Source organism: Xenopus laevis, chromosome 5L (genome assembly GCF_017654675.1).
Source record: "Xenopus laevis strain J_2021 chromosome 5L, Xenopus_laevis_v10.1, whole genome shotgun sequence".
Classification (NCBI taxonomy): domain Eukaryota; kingdom Metazoa; phylum Chordata; class Amphibia; order Anura; family Pipidae; genus Xenopus; species Xenopus laevis.
Genome location: NC_054379.1, coordinates 171,302,862 through 171,324,932, shown reverse-complemented (window position 1 = coordinate 171,324,932; position 22,071 = coordinate 171,302,862). Strand labels below are relative to the sequence as shown.

The 22,071-nt window shown below is 42.2% G+C and overlaps 1 protein-coding gene across 1 annotated transcript; it reads right to left on the bottom strand.

Moving 5' to 3' along the window:
* Window positions 1-6,590: 6,590 nt before the first annotated feature.
* Window positions 6,591-8,698, bottom strand: ost4.L (oligosaccharyltransferase complex subunit 4, non-catalytic L homeolog). Its single transcript, NM_001088721.1, has 3 exons — window positions 8,677-8,698; window positions 6,929-7,065; window positions 6,591-6,702 (listed from the first exon to the last, which is right to left on the bottom strand). The coding sequence occupies exon 2, from the start codon at window positions 7,062-7,064 to the stop codon at window positions 6,951-6,953; it is 114 nt and encodes a 37-aa protein (NP_001082190.1). The 5' UTR covers window position 7,065; window positions 8,677-8,698; the 3' UTR covers window positions 6,591-6,702; window positions 6,929-6,950.
* Window positions 8,699-22,071: the final 13,373 nt, after the last annotated feature.

Genomic DNA, 22,071 nt, shown 5'->3' with positions numbered 1-22,071 from the left:
TCCTTATCATTTACAGTAGGGGGTACATTATCCCTTATAATACATGAGTGATACTCAGAGTTCCCTGTATAACTCAGCCTGCAGCCTTGTGCCTTTATATGGTCACAGAACAACCCCTCAGTGACTTCTAATATCTTTATAATTTACAGTAGGGGGTACATTATCCCTTATAATACATGAGTGATACTCAGAGTTCCCTGTATAACTCAGCCTGCAGCCTTGTGCCTTTATATGGTCACAGAACAACCCCTCAGTGACTTCTAATATCCTTATCATTTACAGTAGGGGGTACATTATCCCTTATAATACATGAGTGATACTCAGAGTTCCCTGAATAACTCAGCCTGCAGCCTTGTGCCTTTATATGGTCACAGAACAACCCCTCAGTGACTTCTAATATCCTTATCATTTACAGTAGGGGGTACATTATCCCTTATAATACATGAGTGATACTCAGAGTTCCCTGTATAACTCAGCCTGCAGCCTTGTGCCTTTATATGGTCACAGACCAACCCCTCAGTGACTTCTAATATCCTTATCATTTACAGTAGGGGGTACATTATCCCTTATAATACATGAGTGATACTCAGAGTTCCCTGTATAACTCAGCCTGCAGCCTTGTGCCTTTATATGGTCACAGAACAACCCCTCAGTGACTTCTAATATCCTTATCATTTACAGTAGGGGGTACATTATCCCTTATAATACATGAGTGATACTCAGAGTTCCCTGAATAACTCAGCCTGCAGCCTTGTGCCTTTATATGGTCACAGAACAACCCCTCAGTGACTTCTAATATCCTTATCATTTACAGTAGGGGGTACATTATCCCTTATAATACATGAGTGATACTCAGAGTTCCCTGTATAACTCAGCCTGCAGCCTTGTTCCTTTATATGGTCACAGAACAACCCCTCAGTGACTTCTAATATCCTTATCATTTACAGTAGGGGGTACATTATCCCTTATAATACATGAGTGATACTCAGAGTTCCCTGTATAACTCAGCCTGCAGCCTTGTGCCTTTATATGGTCACAGAACAACCCCTCAGTGACTTCTAATATCTTTATAATTTACAGTAGGGGGTACATTATCCCTTATAATACAGGAGTGATACTCAGAGTTCCCTGTATAACTCAGCCTGCAGCCTTGTGCCTTTATATGGTCACAGAACAACCCCTCAGTGACTTTCTAATATCCTTATCATTTACAGTAGGGGGTACATTATCCCTTATAATACATGAGTGATACTCAGAGTTCCCTGTATAACTCAGCCTGCAGCCTTGTGCCTTTATATGGTCACAGAACAACCTCTCAGTGATTTCTAATATCCTTATCATTTACAGTAGGGGGTACATTATCCCTTATAATACATGAGTGATACTCAGAGTTCCCTGTATAACTCAGCCTGCAGCCTTGTGCCTTTATATGGTCACAGAACAACCTCTCAGTGATTTCTAATATCCTTATCATTTACAGTAGGGGGTACATTATCCCTTATAATACATGAGTGATACTCAGAGTTCCCTGTATAACTCAGCCTGCAGCCTTGTGCCTTTATATGGTCACAGACCCCTCAGTGACTTCTAATATCCTTATCATTTACAGTAGGGGGTACATTATCCCTTATAATACATGAGTGATACTCAGAGTTCCCTGTATAACTCAGCCTGCAGCCTTGTGCCTTTATATGGTCACAGAACAACCCCTCAGTGACTTCTAATATCCTTATCATTTACAGTAGGGGGTACATAATCCCTTATAATACATGAGTGATACTTAGAGTTCCCTGTATAACTCAGCCTGCAGCCTTGTGCATTTATATGGTCACAGAACAACCCCTCTTCAGTGACTTCTAATATCCTTATCATTTACAGTAGGGGGTACATTATCCCTTATAATACATGAGTGATACTCAGAGTTCCCTGTATAACTCAGCCTGCAGCCTTGTGCCTTTATATGGTCACAGACCCCTCAGTGACTTCTAATATCCTTATCATTTACAGTAGGGGGTACATTATCCCTTATAATACATGAGTGATACTCAGAGTTCCCTGTATAACTCAGCCTGCAGCCTTGTGCCTTTATATGGTCACAGAACAACCCCTCAGTGACTTCTAATATCCTTATCATTTACAGTAGGGGGTACATTATCCCTTATAATACATGAGTGATACTCAGAGTTCCCTGTATAACTCAGCCTGCAGCCTTGTGCCTTTATATGGTCACAGAACAACCCCTCAGTGACTTCTAATATCCTTATCATTTACAGTAGGGGGTACATTATCCCTTATAATACATGAGTGATACTCAGAGTTCCCTGTATAACTCAGCCTGCAGCCTTGTGCCTTTATATGGTCACAGAACAACCCCTCAGTGACTTCTAATATCCTTATCATTTACAGTAGGGGGTACATTATCCCTTATAATACATGAGTGATACTCAGAGTTCCCTGTATAACTCAGCCTGCAGCCTTGTGCCTTTATATGGTCACAGAACAACCCCTCAGTGACTTCTAATATCCTTATCATTTACAGTAGGGGGTACATTATCTCTTATAATACATGAGTGATAGTCAGTGGGGGTAAGTGCTATGTGTGTATAAAGTGAGAGACAATATAAGATAGAGAAGGTAAGTGATGCTGAGGAATATGGAGTATCACTAGTCGTATGATTCAGTGGGTGGGAATAACTGGCAGCAAGAACCCCAGGGAAGCAGCCTCCCATTATCAGACATTATTATTATTATTATTATAACAAAAAAAGAAAAAGAACCTTGTTTTTAGTTTGATGTTTTTTTAAAACAATTTGCCACTTACAAAGTCTCAGTGGTAATTGTATGAAATCTTCCCGCTGGTCACCTCTACATAATGATTTAACTGGAACTGACTCCATTATTAATCAGAATAGTTACACTATCACACGTGGGCCCAACCAGCAATTAATAACTCTAATAATTCTATTAATTCATTCACTGCTCCACAACAAAAATCAAAATGCCTTTGCGCTTTCATTGTTGTGGAGCAGTGAATTCATTTTGGAAATAAGAAATTCACAATAGATTGGACCACCACGTGGGGAATAGAATAATTGATTTATTTTTAAACGAATGAATTGATCTATAATTGAGTGACACAGAAAGCACTTGCACTTTATAAATAACCACATTCATTAATAGAATTATTACAGTTATTAATTGCTGGTTGGGCCCACGTGTGATAGTGTAACTATTCTGATTAATAATGGAGTCAGTTCCAGTTAAATCATTACTGAGAAGTGACACAATCATTATTGGAAGATTTCATACAATTATCACTGAGACTTTGTAACTGGCGAATTGTATTAAAAAAAACATCAAACTAAAATCAAGGTTCTTTTTCTTTCTTTTGTTTTAATTGAATAAATAATCCTTGTACGTTTGAAAGAATTTGAGTTTCATTTGTTAGAGGAATTAGTAGCGTCCTGTTTGTTCCATTATTATTAGTATTTGCACATTCCATAAGGAAAGATTCCCATTAAGTCTCCCCCTGCGGCTGCTCATGGGCTTGTCTGGGGCGGGACATACGGGCATGTCAGTCACACAGGATTCATATCCAGAGATGTGTGTGAGCAGAACAGGAGAAATGAGAGGAGGGGCACAGCCATTAATCCTTATTGTATTGGGCTGGGGGGATCACTTCATTGAATCCAGGAGAGTTAAAGGGGTGGGTCACCTTTATGTTTTGTAATTATTTGCCTTTTTCGTCTGACTCTTTCCAGCTTTTAAATGGGGGGTCACTGACCCCATCTAAAAAAACAAAAGCTCTGTAAGGCTACAAATGTATTGTGACTTTTTATTCCTCATCTTTCTATTCAGGCCTCTCCTATTCATATTCCAGTCTCTTATTCACTTTAGTGCATGGTTGCTAGGGGAATTTGGACCCTAGCAACCACATGGCCGAAACTCAAAAACCACAAAGAATAAAAAATGAAAAGCAAATACAAATAGTCTCAGAATATCTGTCTCTACATCCTACTAACAGTTAATTTAAAGGTGAACAACCCCTTTAATATAGACAATTACTTGTGAGCCCCTGAAATGAAGTGATTGTGTTAAAAAAAGGCTTTAGTTCCTCACATTTTCTGCCATCTTTTTGTTCAACCCACTGAATTAAAGTTTACAGTTCAACTACATCTGAGTTGTTTCATTTAAAATTCATTGTGCTCATGTACGGAACAAAAATTAGAAAAAAAAGTTGTCTCTGTCCAAAGATTTATGGACCTAACTGAAACTAGAAACATTGGGGTGTCACCCTGCTATAGTTCCAGGGGTACCCAGGGTACAAATAAGCACTCACCCCAAATCTCCCCCTAACTGACCTTCAGACTGGGCCCCCTTAGCTCATAACAAGGTTACAGATATATAGAAACATTGGGGTGTCACCCTGCTATAGTTCCAGGGGTACCCAGGGTACAAATAAGCACTCACCCCAAATCTCCCCCCTAACTGACCTTCAGACTGGGCCCCCTTAGCTCATAACAAGGTTACAGATATATAGAAACATTGGGGTGTCACCCTGCTATAGTTCCAGGGGTACCCAGGGCACAAATAAGCACTCACCCCAAATCTCCCCCTAACTGACCTTCAGACTGGGCCCCCTTAGCTCATAACAAGGTTACAGATATATAGAAACATTGGGGTGTCACCCTGCTATAGTTCCAGGGGTACCCAGGGTACAAATAAACACTCACCCCAAATCTCCCCCTAACTGACCTTCAGACTGGGCCCCCTTAGCTCATAACAAGGTTACAGATATATAGAAACATTGGGGTGTCACCCTGCTATAGTTCCAGGGGTACCCAGGGTACAAATAAGCACTCACCCCAAATCTCCCCCTAACTGACCTTCAGACTGGGCCCCCTTAGCTCATAACAAGGTTACAGATATATAGAAACATTGGGGTGTCACCCTGCTATAGTTCCAGGGGTACCCAGGGTACAAATAAGCACTCACCCCAAATCTCCTCCTAACTGACCTTCAGACTGGGCCCCCTTAGCTCATAACAAGATTACAGATATATAGAAACATTGGGGTGTCACCCTGCTATAGTTCCAGGGGTACCCAGGGTACAAATAAGCACTCACCCCAAATCTCCCCCTAACTGACCTTCAGACTGGGCCCCCTTAGCTCATAACAAGGTTACAGATATATAGAAACATTGGGGTGTCACCCTGCTATAGTTCCAGGGGTACCCAGGGTACAAATAAACACTCACCCCAAATCTCCCCTAACTGACCTTCAGACTGGGCCCCCTTAGCTCATAACAAGGTTACAGATATATAGAAACATTGGGGTGTCACCCTGCTATAGTTCCAGGGGTACCCAGGGTACAAATAAACACTCACCCCAAATCTCCCCCTAACTGACCTTCAGACTGGGGCCCCCTTAGCTCATAACAAGGTTACAGATATATAGAAACATTGGGGTGTCACCCTGCTATAGTTCCAGGGGTACCCAGGGTACAAATAAACACTCACCCCAAATCTCCCCCTAACTGACCTTCAGACTGGGCCCCCTTAGCTCATAACAAGTTTACAGATATATAGAAACATTGGGGTGTCACCCTGCTATAGTTCCAGGGGTACCCAGGGTACAAATAAGCACTCACCCCAAATCTCCCCCTAACTGACCTTCAGACTGGGGCCCCCTTAGCTCATAACAAGGTTACAGATATATAGAAACATTGGGGTGTCACCCTGCTATAGTTCCAGGGGTACCCAGGGTACAAATAAGCACTCACCCCAAATCTCCCCCTAACTGACCTTCAGACTGGGGCCCCCTTAGCTCATAACAAGGTTACAGATATATAGAAACATTGGGGTGTCACCCTGCTATAGTTCCAGGGGTACCCAGGGCACAAATAAGCACTCACCCCAAATCTCCCCCTAACTGACCTTCAGACTGGGCCCCCTTAGCTCATAACAAGTTTACAGATATATAGAAACATTGGGGTGTCACCCTGCTATAGTTCCAGGGGTACCCAGGGTACAAATAAGCACTCACCCCAAATCTCCCCCTAACTGACCTTCAGACTGGGCCCCCTTAGCTCATAACAAGTTTACAGATATATAGAAACATTGGGGTGTCACCCTGCTATAGTTCCAGGGGTACCCAGGGTACAAATAAACACTCACCCCAAATCTCCCCCTAACTGACCTTCAGACTGGGCCCCCTTAGCTCATAACAAGGTTACAGATATATAGAAACATTGGGGTGTCACCCTGCTATAGTTCCAGGGGTACCCAGGGTAGAAATAAACACTCACCCCAAATCTCCCCCCTAACTGACCTTCAGACTGGGCCCCCTTAGCTCATAACAAGGTTACAGATATATAGAAACATTGGGGTGTCACACTGCTATAGTTCCAGGGGTACCCAGGGTACAAATAAACACGTAGAACCCTGTTATGAATAGGACAGTGAGGTCACACAATGATCTCAGGACACTAAATGACATCAGAGCTCCAGACAAACACACACAATACACAGGGCAGTGAGTAAGATCAGTGTGACAGTTGCAGGGGGGTCAGTACATAAAACAGACATTTCTCAGCAGAATCATTTTATTTAGAAAACTTTATCTACAGCAACTGTCGCACAACAGGGAATGTACAGACTCATCATCTTCCTCGCCGGCAGCTTCGTCCAACATGAGTTAAATCTGTTTATAAAAGCACAGAAAGGGTTAAATTGTAGCCCACAATCCCTGGACCCTCCCCCACACCCTCCTGTCCCACTGGGACTCACAGTATTGGGGTCACAGTATTGGGGGTGAAACTATCAGGACTCAGTATCAGCACTCACAGTATTGGGGGAGACTCTCAGTATTGGGGGGACAGTATGGGGGAGACTCTCAGTATTGGGGGGACAGTATGGGGGAGACTCACAGTATTGGGGAGCAGAGTGGGCTCAGTCGAGTTTCTTGGGGTTATTGACAGACACATAGTGATACAGGACCACCAGTAGGAAGAGGGAGACCCCCAGCATGTTGGCGAATATGGCGAGTTGTACGTCAGAGATCATCCTGTGTGAGAGACAATGGGGTCACTATACACTTATATATATACTGATCTATATACTGATCTATATACTGATCTATACACTGATCTATACACTGATCTATACACTGATCTACACACTGATCTATACACTGATCTATACACTGATCTATACACTGATCTATACACTGATCTATACACTGATCTATACACTGATCTATACACTGATCTATACACTGATCTATACACTGATCTATACACTGATCTATACACTGATCTATACACTGATCTATACACTGGATCTATACACTGATCTATACACTGATCTATACACTGATCTATACACTGATCTATACACTGATCTATACACTGATCTATACACTGATCTATACACTGATCTATACACTGATCTATATACTGATCTATATACTGATCTATACACTGATCTATACACTGATCTATACACTGATCTATACACTGATCTATACACTGATCTATACACTGATCTATACACTGATCTATATACTGATCTATACACTGATCTATACACTGATCTATACACTGATCTATACACTGATCTATACACTGATCTATACACTGATCTATACACTGATCTATACACTGATCTATACACTGATCTATACACTGATCTATACACTGATCTATCACTGATCTATACACTGATCTATACACTGATCTATACACTGATCTATACACTGATCTATACACTGATCTATACACTGATCTATAACACTGATCTATACACTGATCTATACACTGATCTATACACTGATCTATACACTGATCTATACCCACTGATCTATACACTGATCTATACACTGATGCCTATACACTGGATCTATACACTGATCTATACACTGATCTATACACCTGATCTATAACTGATCTATACACTGATCTATACACGATCTATACACTGATCTATACCTGATCTAACTGAACACTGATCTATACACTGATCTATATACTGATCTATACACTGATCTATAACTGATCTATATACTGATCTATACACTGATCTATAACTGATCTATACACTGATCTATACACTGATCTATACACTGATCTATACACTGATCTATACAACTGATCTATACACTGATCTATACACTGATCTATACACTGATCTATACACTGATCTATACACTGATCTATACACTGATCTATACACTGATTCTATACACTGATCTATACACTGATCTATACACTGATCTATACACTGATCTATATACTGATCTATACACTGATCTATACACTGATCTATACACTGATCTATACACTGATCTATACACTGATCTATACACTGATCTATATACTGATCTATACACTGATCTATACACTGATCTATACACTGATCTATACACTGATCTATACACTGATCTATATACTGATCTATACACTGATCTATACACTGATCTATACACTGATCTATACACTGATCTATACACTGATCTATATACTGATCCTCAATGTCCCAATGTTGAAGCCGCTTTACTCTGTCCCCCACTTGTCCCCACACAGACTGTATTTGCCATTATCACCTCACACTGCCACTAACTCCCACAATCCCTCACTTCATCGTCTGTACCACGAGCGGCCCCGGTTATTGCACTTACTTGCGGTTCCTCTCAGTCTCCGGATACACGGGCACTTCTCCTAGTAATGTCTCTGCTCTATGTCCGGTCTGTGGGACACGTCACCTTCCACCTCAGGACACTTCCGGGGTATCGGCCTCCTATTGGGGAACAGAGGACGCGGCAGCCAATCCCAGGCAACGGCTCTACTTCCGGAAACGATCCCAACTAGGCTCCCAATTCTGTTGCGACGTCTGAGCGCCATGTTGCTACACCTTTTTGCCGTTTCCTTTTTTCCTGCGCGCCAGCGATAGTTCCGCCATCTTGTTTCACCCATCGGTTATTTCCGACAGTCAGGGACAGTATATTTCATTCTCTAGTGTCTGAGCGGTTATATCACCAGTGAGTGTCTCCCCTCTGTCTGTGCGCCCCAATAATTAGCTCCTCCTCCCTCAGTCTTCTCTGGAGCAATTCCCCAAAGAGACTCACAGGATCCTGATCCCTAATGTCTCTCAGACTCCTCCCCTCTCTCTCTAATGTCACGTGTTCTTTTCATTCTCCCTGAGCTCTTCTAATAAACTGCTCTCAAGTTTAAACTAGAACTAAAGTCTAACTAAAGAAGTAGGTAGAAATGTTGTACATGATGTTTTGTGCTTCTGTACCAGCCCAAGGCAACCACAGCCCTTTAGCAGTAAAGATCTGTGTCTCCAAAGATGCCCCAGTAGCTCCCCATCTTCTTTTCTGCTGATTCACTGATTCACATGCTCTGTGCTGCTGTCACTTACTGAGCTTAGGGAGCCACTCACAATATACAGTACACATAGAATAGAAATGTCACAATATAAGGCTGATTAGTAATTAATACACATAATTACTACATGGCAGCACAGAAACCAGTGCAATTAGCATCAGAATTGAATAATCAGCAAACCTGTAGCATCAGCTTATATTACAGCCAGGGAAGGTCATTTTCTGCTGGATAATTAGTGACGAGCCCTAAGCTTAGCTTCTCAACAGCCAATCAGAGCCCACTGAGCATGTGAGTGTCACAGACACTTTCCAAGATGGTGACCCCCTGTGACAAGTTTGAAGTCCTGGATCATTGCTGCTATTGACAAGCTCAAACTTTAGCCTCGTGCAATAAGTTCACTCTAGAAAATAGGACATTTTTAGCCACATTGATTTTTAGGGTTTAGTTCTCCTTTAACATGTGCGCACAAAAGTTGTTGTTTGTCACATAGAGCAGAGAAGGAATTAGAGGGAAAGTTGCTCTTGACATTTGGAAAATGGAAAGAGGCACAAAAATATCTGGTGCACAAGCTGACAATTCTTTCACTACACCCCCTAAATAACATCCATTTACTAAATCTGACAAGTTATGAGTAATTCGTTGAGTATTCTGTCAAAAGCCTCTTATTTCATTAAGTGTCAGAAAATCATATTAGTTACAATTGTATCTCAGTGCAGGGGCTGAGCTTTCTGGGCAAGGTTGGGTTTTACAGACAGTGGATACCTGACTGTTCATACTCTGATAGCATAAAGAGGGGGATACTCAAAGACTCTAATGCACTTGAATGGACTGATCATGCCCAAGCTACATACCATGATGGCCTCTGCTCCAGGTCTGGTCTCTGCCTTTTGTTTAGTACTGCAGAGAAAACTGTAAGACCATGGCTGCGGCCCTATCCCAGATTGATGGAAACACCTAGTGGCCTGTATGTTACTTCTCCAAGGCCCTGCCTCCCACGGTGCAAGGTTTACCGATGTGCCTAAGGGCATTGGCCACATTCACTATGGCTGTACAGTCTTCTTCCACCATAACTCTGTCATATCCAACCTCTCTTTTTACCCCCTATCATGTGCTTCATGTCCTCAACAATATCCCCACTCAGAACATGACGGGCTAGAGACTATCTGGCTATAAGATCACTCTCACATACAACCTCTCAGTTAGCTACACATCTGCCACATCCGGAGCCAATCCTGCATGAACTCCTCTCATTACCTAACACTAGTCCTCCAGACCCTGTGGATGAACCTTCATGTATTGACCCAATCCACCAGAATACATCCCCCAGGTGGGACTTGTAATCCACTCCCTTAGATGAGGGTATGGAAATTTTTGTGGACAGATCCTGTTCCTGCCCCAATGACCACCCCTACCTGTCAGGATATGCTGTAGTCCAGCTCCCCGAAATTGTACAGAAGGCATTGCCCCTTATGGCCAAGTCTGCCTAAGTTGCCTCACTCGTGCTTGTACCCTGTTTGCTGCTTCTGACCTTACAATCTACACTGGCAGGAGGTACGCCCATGGGGTGGTTCCTGATTTTGGGGTTATTTGCCAGCGAAGGGGTTTTATATCTGCTGATGGTAAGCCCATTTCCCACTCAACTTACATTGACCAACTCCTGCATGCCCTCTCCTTGCCTAAGAGTCTGGACATTGTAAAGTGTAGGGGTCACTCCATGGCCGCCAATCACGTCGCTGCCAGCAATCACTTTGCACAAGCCCCCTACTCTCGGGTCCTTATGCCTTGCCCAGTGCGAACAACAAGTCCAACTGTCACCCCCCTCTCCCCCCCCTTTGAATTCCAGCTTCATGCCTCTCCCAGTGATCGCTCATACTGGCAGTCCCATGGGTTGTCCATCAACTCTTTGGGTCTCTGGTCAAAAGGAGGGGCGTTGGAGTTACCTAAACATGCTGCCCCGATCTTCATTGCCCAGCTCCATGGGGTAGGCCACAATAACCGCAAGACAGTTGCACAAGAATTCAACAAATGATTCTGCACCCAACATGCTAAGTCCATGATCAACGGTCAACTCGAGCGCTGCATGACGTGTGCACAGAACTGTATCACTCCAGCCACTGCAAAACACCTCCCACCCCCACAGGGCCCAGTCCATTCAGATAGACTTCTCACACATGCCCAAAACAAAAGGTGGCTTTCAATACCTGTTGGTCATAGTGGGCAGGTTCAGTAGGTGGCCCGAGGCATTTGCAACTAGGAAGGAAGATGCTAAAACTCTGTGCCAGGAGATCATTCCCCGCTGGGGATGCCCAGAAACTGTAAATACAGATCAGGGCCAACATTCACTTCCAAGGTCATACGGGAGACAGCACAATAGGTAAAAGTTACCTGGAAACTCTCTCTCATCCAGCCAAGTGGAACGGATGAATCAAGGACAAAATTCGGAAGTGTACCAATGGCACTTTCACAAGTTGGGAACAGCACCTCCCAGCAGTCCTTGCAGAAATTTGTATGATCCCACAAACACGTACAAAGCTCTCCCCATTTGAGGTCCTCATGGGACACCCCTTTCTCAGCCTGGCAATTTTAGGCCAGTAAGTCTGACATCTGTGGTGGGCAAATTATTTGAAGACTTGTTAAGGGATCACATATAAAATGTTGTCCTATTGAATGTCATTATGAGCAGCAATCAGCATGGCTTTATGAAGGATAGGTCATGTCAGACTAATTTGATTGCTTTTTATGATGAGGTAAGTAAGATGCTGGACAGTGGGGGGGGCAGTAGATCTATTTGGATTTTTCCAAAGCGTTTGATACTGTGCCCCACAAACGACTGCTTTCTAAACTAAGGTCTTTTGGGCTTAAAGGAGAAGTAAACCCATGCTACTAAAATCCCCTACATAGACCCCCTCCCTGCTCCCCTCCCTGCTCCCCCCCCAGCCTAAGTGCCACCTTTGCTAAATGCCCCTAACTCTTTACTTACCCGTTGGTGCAGATTCACGGGAGGAGGGGGTCCCACTGTATAGAGCACTGGTAAGGCCCCATCTAGAATATGCCCTACAGTTTTGGTCTCCATCACTCAAACAGGACATTCATCCAACCCCTTCTTGTACCTATCTAATGTATCAGCCTGTACCCCTGATTCACTTCCCAGCTCTCCCTGTAACACCCCTTTCCCTCCTCTAATCTCATTGGCTCCCTCCCGTCTGCTGGGAGGAGCTACGGGTGAATAAAGCATCCGACCCTTCCTTGTACCTATCTAATGTATCAGCCTGTACCCCTGATTCACTTCCCAGCTCTCCCTGTAACACCCCTTTCCCTCCTCTAATCTCATTGGCTCCCTCCTGTCTGCTGGGAGGAGCTACTGGTGAATAAAGCATCCGACCCTTCCTTGTACCTATCTAATGTATCAGCCTGTACCCCTGATTCACTTCCCAGCTCTCCCTGTAACACCCCTTTCCCTCCTCTAATCTCATTGGCTCCCTCCTGTCTGCTGGGAGGAGCTACTGGTGAATAAAGCATCCGACCCTTCCTTGTACCTATCTAATGTATCAGCCTGTACCACTGATTCACTTCCCAGCTCTCCCTGTAACACCCATTTCCCCCCTCTAATCTCATTGGCTCCCTCCTGTCTGCTGGGAGGAGCTACTGATAAATAAAGCATTAGAGAGATTATTATATGATCCCCTTATATATTTATACATAGTTATCATATCTCCCCTTAAGCGCCTCTTCTCCAGAGTGAACATCCCCAATTTGGCCAGTCTTTCCTCATAGCTAAGATTTTCCCTTTACCAGCTTAGTTGCCCTTCTCTGTCCCCTCTCTAATACAATAATGTCCTGTTTGAGTGATGGAGACCAAAACTGTAGGGCATATTCTAGATGGGGCCTTACCAGTGCTCTATACAGTGGGACCCCCTCCTCCCGTGACTCTCTGCCCCATTTAATACAAGTCAAGACCTTATTTGCCCTTGATGCTGCTGACTGGCATTGCTTGCTACAGACAAGTTTATTATCTACAAGGACTCCAAGCTCCGTCTCCATTATGGATTTGCCTAGTGCAGTCAGTGGAAAGTAGAAAGAGAATCGCACAGACACCAAATATGTTGCAGGTGGGGAGCGTCCCCTATTTTTTATTGTGACCACCTGTGCATCAACGTTTCGGGGGGGATTAACCCTCCCTTCGTCAGGATACAAACTTAAGTGCTACAAACATATTTAAGGCATTTGGGGTACATGTGATCCCACCCCTTTACCCATAGTCCACCAGGGTTCAGTGTATTTCAAAGTGAGGCTTGACACTCATTGTCCTTGTGTAGATTCAAAAGTTCAATCATATATACAGAAATGCATGTATGTAATCCCTTCAGCACAGCAATTATAATTATTAATAGCCAAAAATGGCTAATACTACTCACAACCAGCGGGGTGTTAACCGTAATCTCTATTTCTCATAATTCCCGCTGGCCCAGGTTATCTGTGGAAAGGAAACACAGTGTAAGTAACAGCAGTGAAGTGTTTACAGAAAACAAGATAAACTAAAATTCTCATTTAAACCCTTAGGTTGCACGGTTTCTAGTTTCCATATCCAGAACGCTTCCCTTTTAAGCAATGCCAGCTTCATCTCGTTCCCTTGTGGTGCTGTAATCTTTTCAAGGATTTGCCATCTTAATTGCGATACTGTATGTTTTTGTACATAAAAGTGCTTTGCTAATAAAGTTTCTTTTTTGATTCTGTCCTTCTTTTTACTTATCGCCGGGTCACACCCTTCCATTTCAGGTACAAAGTTTCTAATCACACTTTTGTGTTCATTTAACCTTACTCTGCACATCCTTGAGGTTTGTCCCACGTATCCCAGTCCACATGGGCATTTTAATAAGTAGATAACCCCTTCCGTATTGCAAGTGGCGAAACATTTTAGTCCTATGGGGAAGCCGTTGCTGGGATGGGTACAGACATCTCCTTTTATTACACCACTACAGTGTCCACAGTTGAGACATGGAAAGGTGCCCACTCTTTCGGATACTGGTTTTTTGTACTTATGCCGTTTAATATCAGTTTTGGTGAGCTGGTCACCTATGCTTTTACCCCTTTTGTATGAAAACAATGGGTTATTCAAATGTCTGTACCCATGAAATGAACACAAAAGTGTGATTAGAAACTTTGTACCTGAAATGGAAGGGTGTGACCCGGCAATAAGTAAAAAGAAGGACAGATTCAAAAAAGAAACTTTATTAGCAAAGCACTTTTATGTACAAAAACATACAGTATCGCAATTAAGGTGGCAAATCCTTGAAAAGATTACAGCACCACAAGGGAACGAGATGAAGCTGGCATTGCTTAAAAGGGAAGCGTTCTGGATATGGAAACTAGAAACCGTGCAACCTAAGGGTTTAAATGAGAATTTTAGTTTATCTTGTTTTCTGTAAACACTTCACTGCTGTTACTTACACTGTGTTTCCTTTCCACAGATAACCTGGGCCAGCGGGAATTATGAGAAATAGAGATTACGGTTAACACCCCGCTGGTTGTGAGTAGTATTAGCCATTTTTGGCTATTAATAATTATAATTGCTGTGCTGAAGGGATTACATACATGCATTTCTGTATATATGATTGAACTTTTGAATCTACACAAGGACAATGAGTGTCAAGCCTCACTTTGAAATACACTGAACCCTGGTGGACTATGGGTAAAGGGGTGGGATCACATGTACCCCAAATGCCTTAAATATGTTTGTAGCACTTAAGTTTGTATCCTGACGAAGGGAGGGTTAATCCCCCCCGAAACGTTGATGCACAGGTGGTCACAATAAAAAATAGGGGACGCTCCCCACCTGCAACATATTTGGTGTCTGTGCGATTCTCTTTCTACTTTCCACTGAATGTTCTGACGTGTGCTGACCGTCTTGAGAAATCTGCACCACCTAAGCAGGAACATCAAAGGAAAGGTGAGAGGTGCGGCTTTTTGTACATACAAAACCTCTTTGCCTAGTGCAGTCCCATTAAGGGTATAAGTGGATATTGTTACATCCCAGGTGCAGGACTTTACATTTATCAACATTGAATCTCATTTGCCACTTAGCTGCCCAGATTGCCAGTTAGTCAAGATCCTGTTGCAAGTGCCACATCCTGGATGGAATTAATTGGGCTGATAGTTTTGTCTCATCTGCAAACACTGATACATTACTTACAATCCCCTCCCCTAAGTCATTAATGAACAAGTTAAATAAAAGTGGCCCCAATACCGAGCCCTGGGGGACCCCACTAAGAACCTTACTCCAAGTAGAGAATGTCCCATTAACAACCACCCTCTGTACCCGATCCTGTAGCCAGTTTCCTATCCATGTGCAAACGACTTCATTAAGCCCAACAGACCTTAGTTTAGAAAGCAGTCGTTTGTGGGGCACAGTATCAAACGCTTTGGCAAAATCCAAATAGATCTACTGCCCCCCCACTGTCCAGAATCTTACTTACCTCATCATAAAAAGCAATCAAATTAGTCTGACATGACCTATCCTTCATAAAGCCATGCTGATTGTTGCTCATAATGACATTCACTAGGACAACATTTTGAATGTGATCCCTTAACAAGCCTTCAAATAATTTGCCCACCACAGATGTCAGACTTACTGGCCTATAATTGCCAGGCTGAGATCATAATCCCTTTTTAAATATTGGAATAACATCAGCTTTTCTCCAATCCATAGGCACCATACCAGATGACAGTGAATCTGAGAAAATCAGAAATAAGGGCTGGTCTAAAACTGAACTAAGCTCTCTTAGAACCCGGGGGTGTATGCCATCAGGCCCTGGAGCCTTGTTTACATTCATTTTTATTAAAGCTTTATGGATCATATCCTGAGTCAGCCACTGACTAGATTGAGCTGAGCAATTAGTGCAGTTATAAAGTGAGCCTGGGAACTCACACTCCTCTATTGTATACACTGAAGAAAAGAACTGATTTAACACATTTGCCTTTTCTGTATCTGTTACAACCAGACTGGTACCATTATTTAATGGAGCAACACTCTCAACCTGCATCTTTTTACTATTAATATATTTAAAAAACTTTTTAGGGTTAGTTTTCACCTCCATCACTATTAACTCTTCATTTCTTTTCTTTGCCTTCCGGATTGCTGATTTACAACATTTATTACAGTGTTTATATTCATTAAATGCAGCTTCTGTCCCTACAGATTTGTAGTTATTAAATGCCTTTCTCTTCTTTCCCATTAACTTCTTTACTTCTGTATTAAGCCACACAGGATGATTCTTAGAGCTTCTACGTTTAGTCCTTAAGGGAATAAATTGAGAACAGTAATGATTTAATATTAGTTTAAAGGACAACCATTTCTGTTCTGTGCTGTAAGGGGGTCCCTGGTGCCAATGTTTTTTTTTAAAATATTCTTTGGGCCCAATTTTTCTTAACTTGTAAGGGGGGCCATGGCACCAATGCTTTTAAAAAAAAATGTTTTATGGGGGGGGCCCTGGTGCCAATATATTTTTTTAAACTTATAGGGGAGCCCTGACCATCAATAGCTTTTTATAACTTGTGTGTGTGGGGGGGGTGGATTACCTTTTTAGCACTGATGTCTGTGTGGTCTTTTAACTGTGATGTGGAGTGGGCGGGATCTGGGGCGGGGGCTGGGGCGGGCGGGGCCCAGAGGGCCATAAAAATGTTGTTGTACGGGGCCACGTGATTTCTAATGGCGACCCTGTGTGTATAATATAGCTGGGGTGCCAGTCCCCTCTAGTTACAGTTCTAGTTCATGATTTTGGGGCAGTAGCAGTGAACATTACTGTATCCGTGTGTAGTAGCCAGTGTCTCTCAGATGACTATATGTGTGGGTGCCAGTGCTCCTTGCCTCTCACTCTATATAATGGACTTAGGGTATTGTGAAGAATGGGAATCATTCATGACAGCAGGTTAACTGCAATTATGCTGTTTATTGTGTCACCACACGACATGTTTCGGACCTGTTGGCCCTTTTTCAAGTGTGTACAATCTGGTGTGAAATGAACTTACTTATACACCACATGTGATGTTAGCCCGCCCACCAATCAACAAAGCCCCGGGTGGTTAACCCTTAGGTCCTTAGTAAAAAAAAATTTTTAGAAAATTTTAAATTATTTTTTTTTTTTTTTTTTTTTAAAATGGTAAATCCATGTGCCTCAATTCAGTGTCCATCTGAGAACTTGTCCACTCCATATATATGGCCTCGTGTCTAAACATCATAAGAAGATCAAAAATATCAAAAATAGTTTACAATAAGATTTTTTTAAAAAACAGTTATGTGCATAAATTTTCTCGGTATACATAAGAAACTGCTCTATTATGAGCCTACCTAAAAGACTTGAAAAAGCAGAGTCTGCCCACATTTATGTTTTCAATTTACTTCATTATTGGGTTTAATTATTCGTATCTTACCCTTAGTGAAACCCAAACCCAAGTGAAACAAAAGCAGAGATAGATACCATACAAAAGAAGATTATAACGGAAAAAGGGGAGACCTTTGCGAATGAAATAACGTTACAACATTCAGCGCCTTTAAACCGTCTGAAAGAAAATATATCAGTGAAGAAGACGGCAAAGTTTGAGCGAGACGCCAACGATTACCTGCACGGCAGAGTGTATACATGGCGGGAGGAACGCACCAGACAACGAGAATTCCACGCCGGCCAGTGGGAGGGACGGAGACGAGAGGACGTGAACGTGGAGGAGGGACGCGATCGGCAGCGCTTCTGGGGGAGACCCCGAACCGGACTGCCTGCACCCAGATGGAAACCTCGTCAAGGGCAACGATATCCTTCCTACAGATGGCAGGGAGAACCGACGTCAGGAAGCAGCGACGAGATGAGTGCATCACCTCCACCCCCGCCGACCCATTTTCAGCAGCAGGGCTCGCAGGAGATAGCGTCAAACACAAGACGCCAGTACAGGAATCCACGAGCCCCAATTCCAAGGGAGGATTACCCGCAGAGGACACAGAACAAGCGGAGGTAAAGAACTTATGCATTAATATCTCCTCCTATAGACTAACACCAGATGAGACTGCAGTGCTGGACAAGGGATTGGGCTTTGTGCCATATTATGAAAACGAATTAGAAAATTGGGAAATAGAATTTCTAAAATTTATTAGAACCCTTAAACTTAAAATGCACTTTGCAGAAAGTCCAGACATGGAATCAAACAAAGAAGTGCACATATTAAAAAAACCTAGCACATTTGTACCAGTAGTGGAAGCACCCTGTATAATAACATTTGAGAATGTAATTAGGAATGAGGTATCAAATATCTGGGATCAGCCACATAAAATACAGATGGGGAAAAATAAAAACAATCTAACGTACAAGGAAAAACAAGCATTACGGGCCCTACAAAACAACAGAAAAATTATAATAAAACCAGCAGATAAAGGGGGAGCCGTAGTTGTAATGGATAGGTGCAAATACATGGAGGAAGCATATAGGCAATTAGGAGACAGCAGCCATTATGAAAAAATAAATAAAGATCCAGTCTTTGAAATAAAAAAACAAATAGATGCACTAACACAGGAGGCATATGATAATGGAGTAATCTCGAGGCAGGAGAAAGATTTTCTACAGGTGGAACACCCTCGCACTCCGGTGCTTTACTTATTACCAAAGATACACAAATCTTTAATAGATCCCCCTGGGCGCCCTATAATTTCTGCGATTGGCTCCATACTTGAACCCCTCTCAAAATTCGTGGATAAGTTCCTCCAACCAATTGTATCAAAGATCCCCACTTGCCTTAAAGATACAACAGATCTGTTACTCAAATTACATAATGTCACCCTACCACAAACAGACGTCCTCTTATGCAGTATAGACATACAAAGCCTCTACACTTCAATACCCCAAGAGGAAGGGATAAGATATATAGAGGAGGCTTTATTGGAAACAAACCTATCACACCACTTAATCTTTTTTCTGATTGATTGTTTAACAATAGTCTTACAAAAAAACTACTTCCGATTTGAAGGAGAGTACTTCTGGCAACGTCAGGGGACCTCAATGGGGGCAGCGGTCGCTCCCGCATTTGCTAATATCTTTGTAAACTACATAGAGGATGCTATATTCTTGAAAGGACAACATTGTAAAAACATTATCCACTATTGGCGATTTGTGGATGATATTTTGTTATTGTGGGGAGGGACAAAAAAAGAGTTCCAAGAAATGATAGACCAGGCCAATCAAAAGCATAAAACTATAAAATTTACCAGTGAGAGCTCCACTACATCAATTCACTTTCTAGATGTAAATATCTCGATAGATAATAAACAAATAAAAACTTCCATGTTTTCTAAACCCACAGATCGAAACACATCAGACATCTTTCATAATCCCAATATTATAAAAGCCATCCCCAAAAGCCAAGACATAAGAGCTTTACATATATCCTCGGATAGAGACTCCTTCCAAGGCTCTGTGACTGTTCAAGAGGTAATGCAATTAGACCGACAAAAATTACTGAAACCTGAAAACAAAACAAAAAAACAAAATAGGATACCTTTTGTTTCAAAATTCAGAAAACAAAGTAAGGCCATAGAAAAAACTATAAAAAAATATTGGCCAATTCTCCAACAGGATACAAAGTATGGGCATCTCTTCCGTATACCTCCCATGTTTTGTTATACAAGAGGGCGCACACTTAAAGACACGCTATGCCCCTCAGATAGTCAGGAGAAAAAGGAGTGTCGCTTTATGGGTAAACCTAAAAAAGGCACGTTTCCTTGTTTGAATTGCATATGTTGTGCCTCCATTGTAAAAGGAAACACAGTGAGCCATCCAACCAAGGGTACACAGATTAAACTGAAACACTACACCACTTGTGAATCTAAATTTGTGGTGTACTGTCTAAAATGCCCCTGTGGATTAGCGTATATCGGTCAAACAATACGAGCAGTCAAAGACCGAATCAAAGAACACAGGGGAAACATCAGAAACTTCAAAATGGGAACAGCCTCAGATACGTCTGTTTCCAGACACTTCCATACAGAAGGACACAATGTCAGCCAATTGAAATGGCTGGTTCTGGAACAGATAAAAATGCCTAATAGGGGAGGTGACATGAGAAAAACACTGGCCCAAAAAGAAGCATATTGGATCAGAAAAATGAATACAATGGTCCCAATAGGCATGAATGACCACTGGAATATCATACCATTTTTAGGATAATAATGTACCTATTTTCCTCCACAGATATTGAAGACAACCCAATCTAGAGTAAAACACTATCATAGCTTTCACTTTATAGAAGCCAACTAAGGGTAAGATACGAATAATTAAACCCAATAATGAAGTAAATTGAAAACATAAATGTGGGCAGACTCTGCTTTTTCAAGTCTTTTAGGTAGGCTCATAATAGAGCAGTTTCTTATGTATACCGAGAAAATTTATGCACATAACTGTTTTTTAAAAAAATCTTATTGTAAACTATTTTTGATATTTTTGATCTTCTTATGATGTTTAGACACGAGGCCATATATATGGAGTGGACAAGTTCTCAGATGGACACTGAATTGAGGCACATGGATTTACCATTTTAAAAAAAAAAAAAAAAAAAAAATAATTTAAAATTTTCTAAAAATTTTTTTTACTAAGGACCTAAGGGTTAACCACCCGGGGCTTTGTTGATTGGTGGGCGGGCCAACATCACATGTGGTGTATAAGTAAGTTCATTTCACACCAGATTGTACACACTTGAAAAAGGGCCAACAGGTCCGAAACATGTCGTGTGGTGACACAATAAACAGCATAATTGCAGTTAACCTGCTGTCATGAATGATTCCCATTCTTCACAATACATTGGATATATACAGGGTGCCGGAGACGGAGCATCCAGGGAACCATCACAAGAAGTAAGGCATAATCACTAATCAGTGTAAAACCCTCTGTTATAGACAATGGAGTTAGGGTGTCACTGACTCTCTGCAAAGTAGGGTTTCTGGTACCAACTGCCTCTTACTGTATAATGTATGTGGGTGCCAGTTCTCTCCGGCTCTTTCTCTCTATATAACATACTTGGGGTGCCAGGATCCATTGCTTCTGTCTCTCTATATATAATCTGCTTGGGGTCCCTGGGCCTCAGACAAAATGGGTCTTTGTTTAAATCTCAGACCCCCCAGTGCCCAGTGCTTTTTTCACTATATAATGTATTTACATTGTCAGTGCTCACTGCTTGTCACTACAATGTGCAGGGATTTCTTTCTACCCTCAATGTATAATATTATGCTGATGCCATTACCCATTGCTCTAATTGTGCTGGAGAGAACGCTGGGACCCCATGTTTTAAAGTCCCATCAGTTTGTACATTTCAGGATTAGTAATTACCCTGTGTGTGGCTACCTTTAATGACCCAACCTCTGCCCATGGCCAACTTCTTCATCTGCTGATGCCCTGGTCATAGGGTTGCCACTGGCCACTATTTTACCAGTCTGCCCAGGAAAACTGATGCTTGAGACCAATGTTATTTATAAGGAAAATGATACTGACAGACCACTATATATTCACAGAGAAACATTTGGCCACAGATTTAGAGTGTGTGGCCACTTCTTGACTAGGAGCCCTCTGGCACTTCTATTGGAGCACAATATGATACTGAGATACTGGTCCTTCATAGGATTTTACTTCATATGAATCCACATTTATTTTTCTTGACGT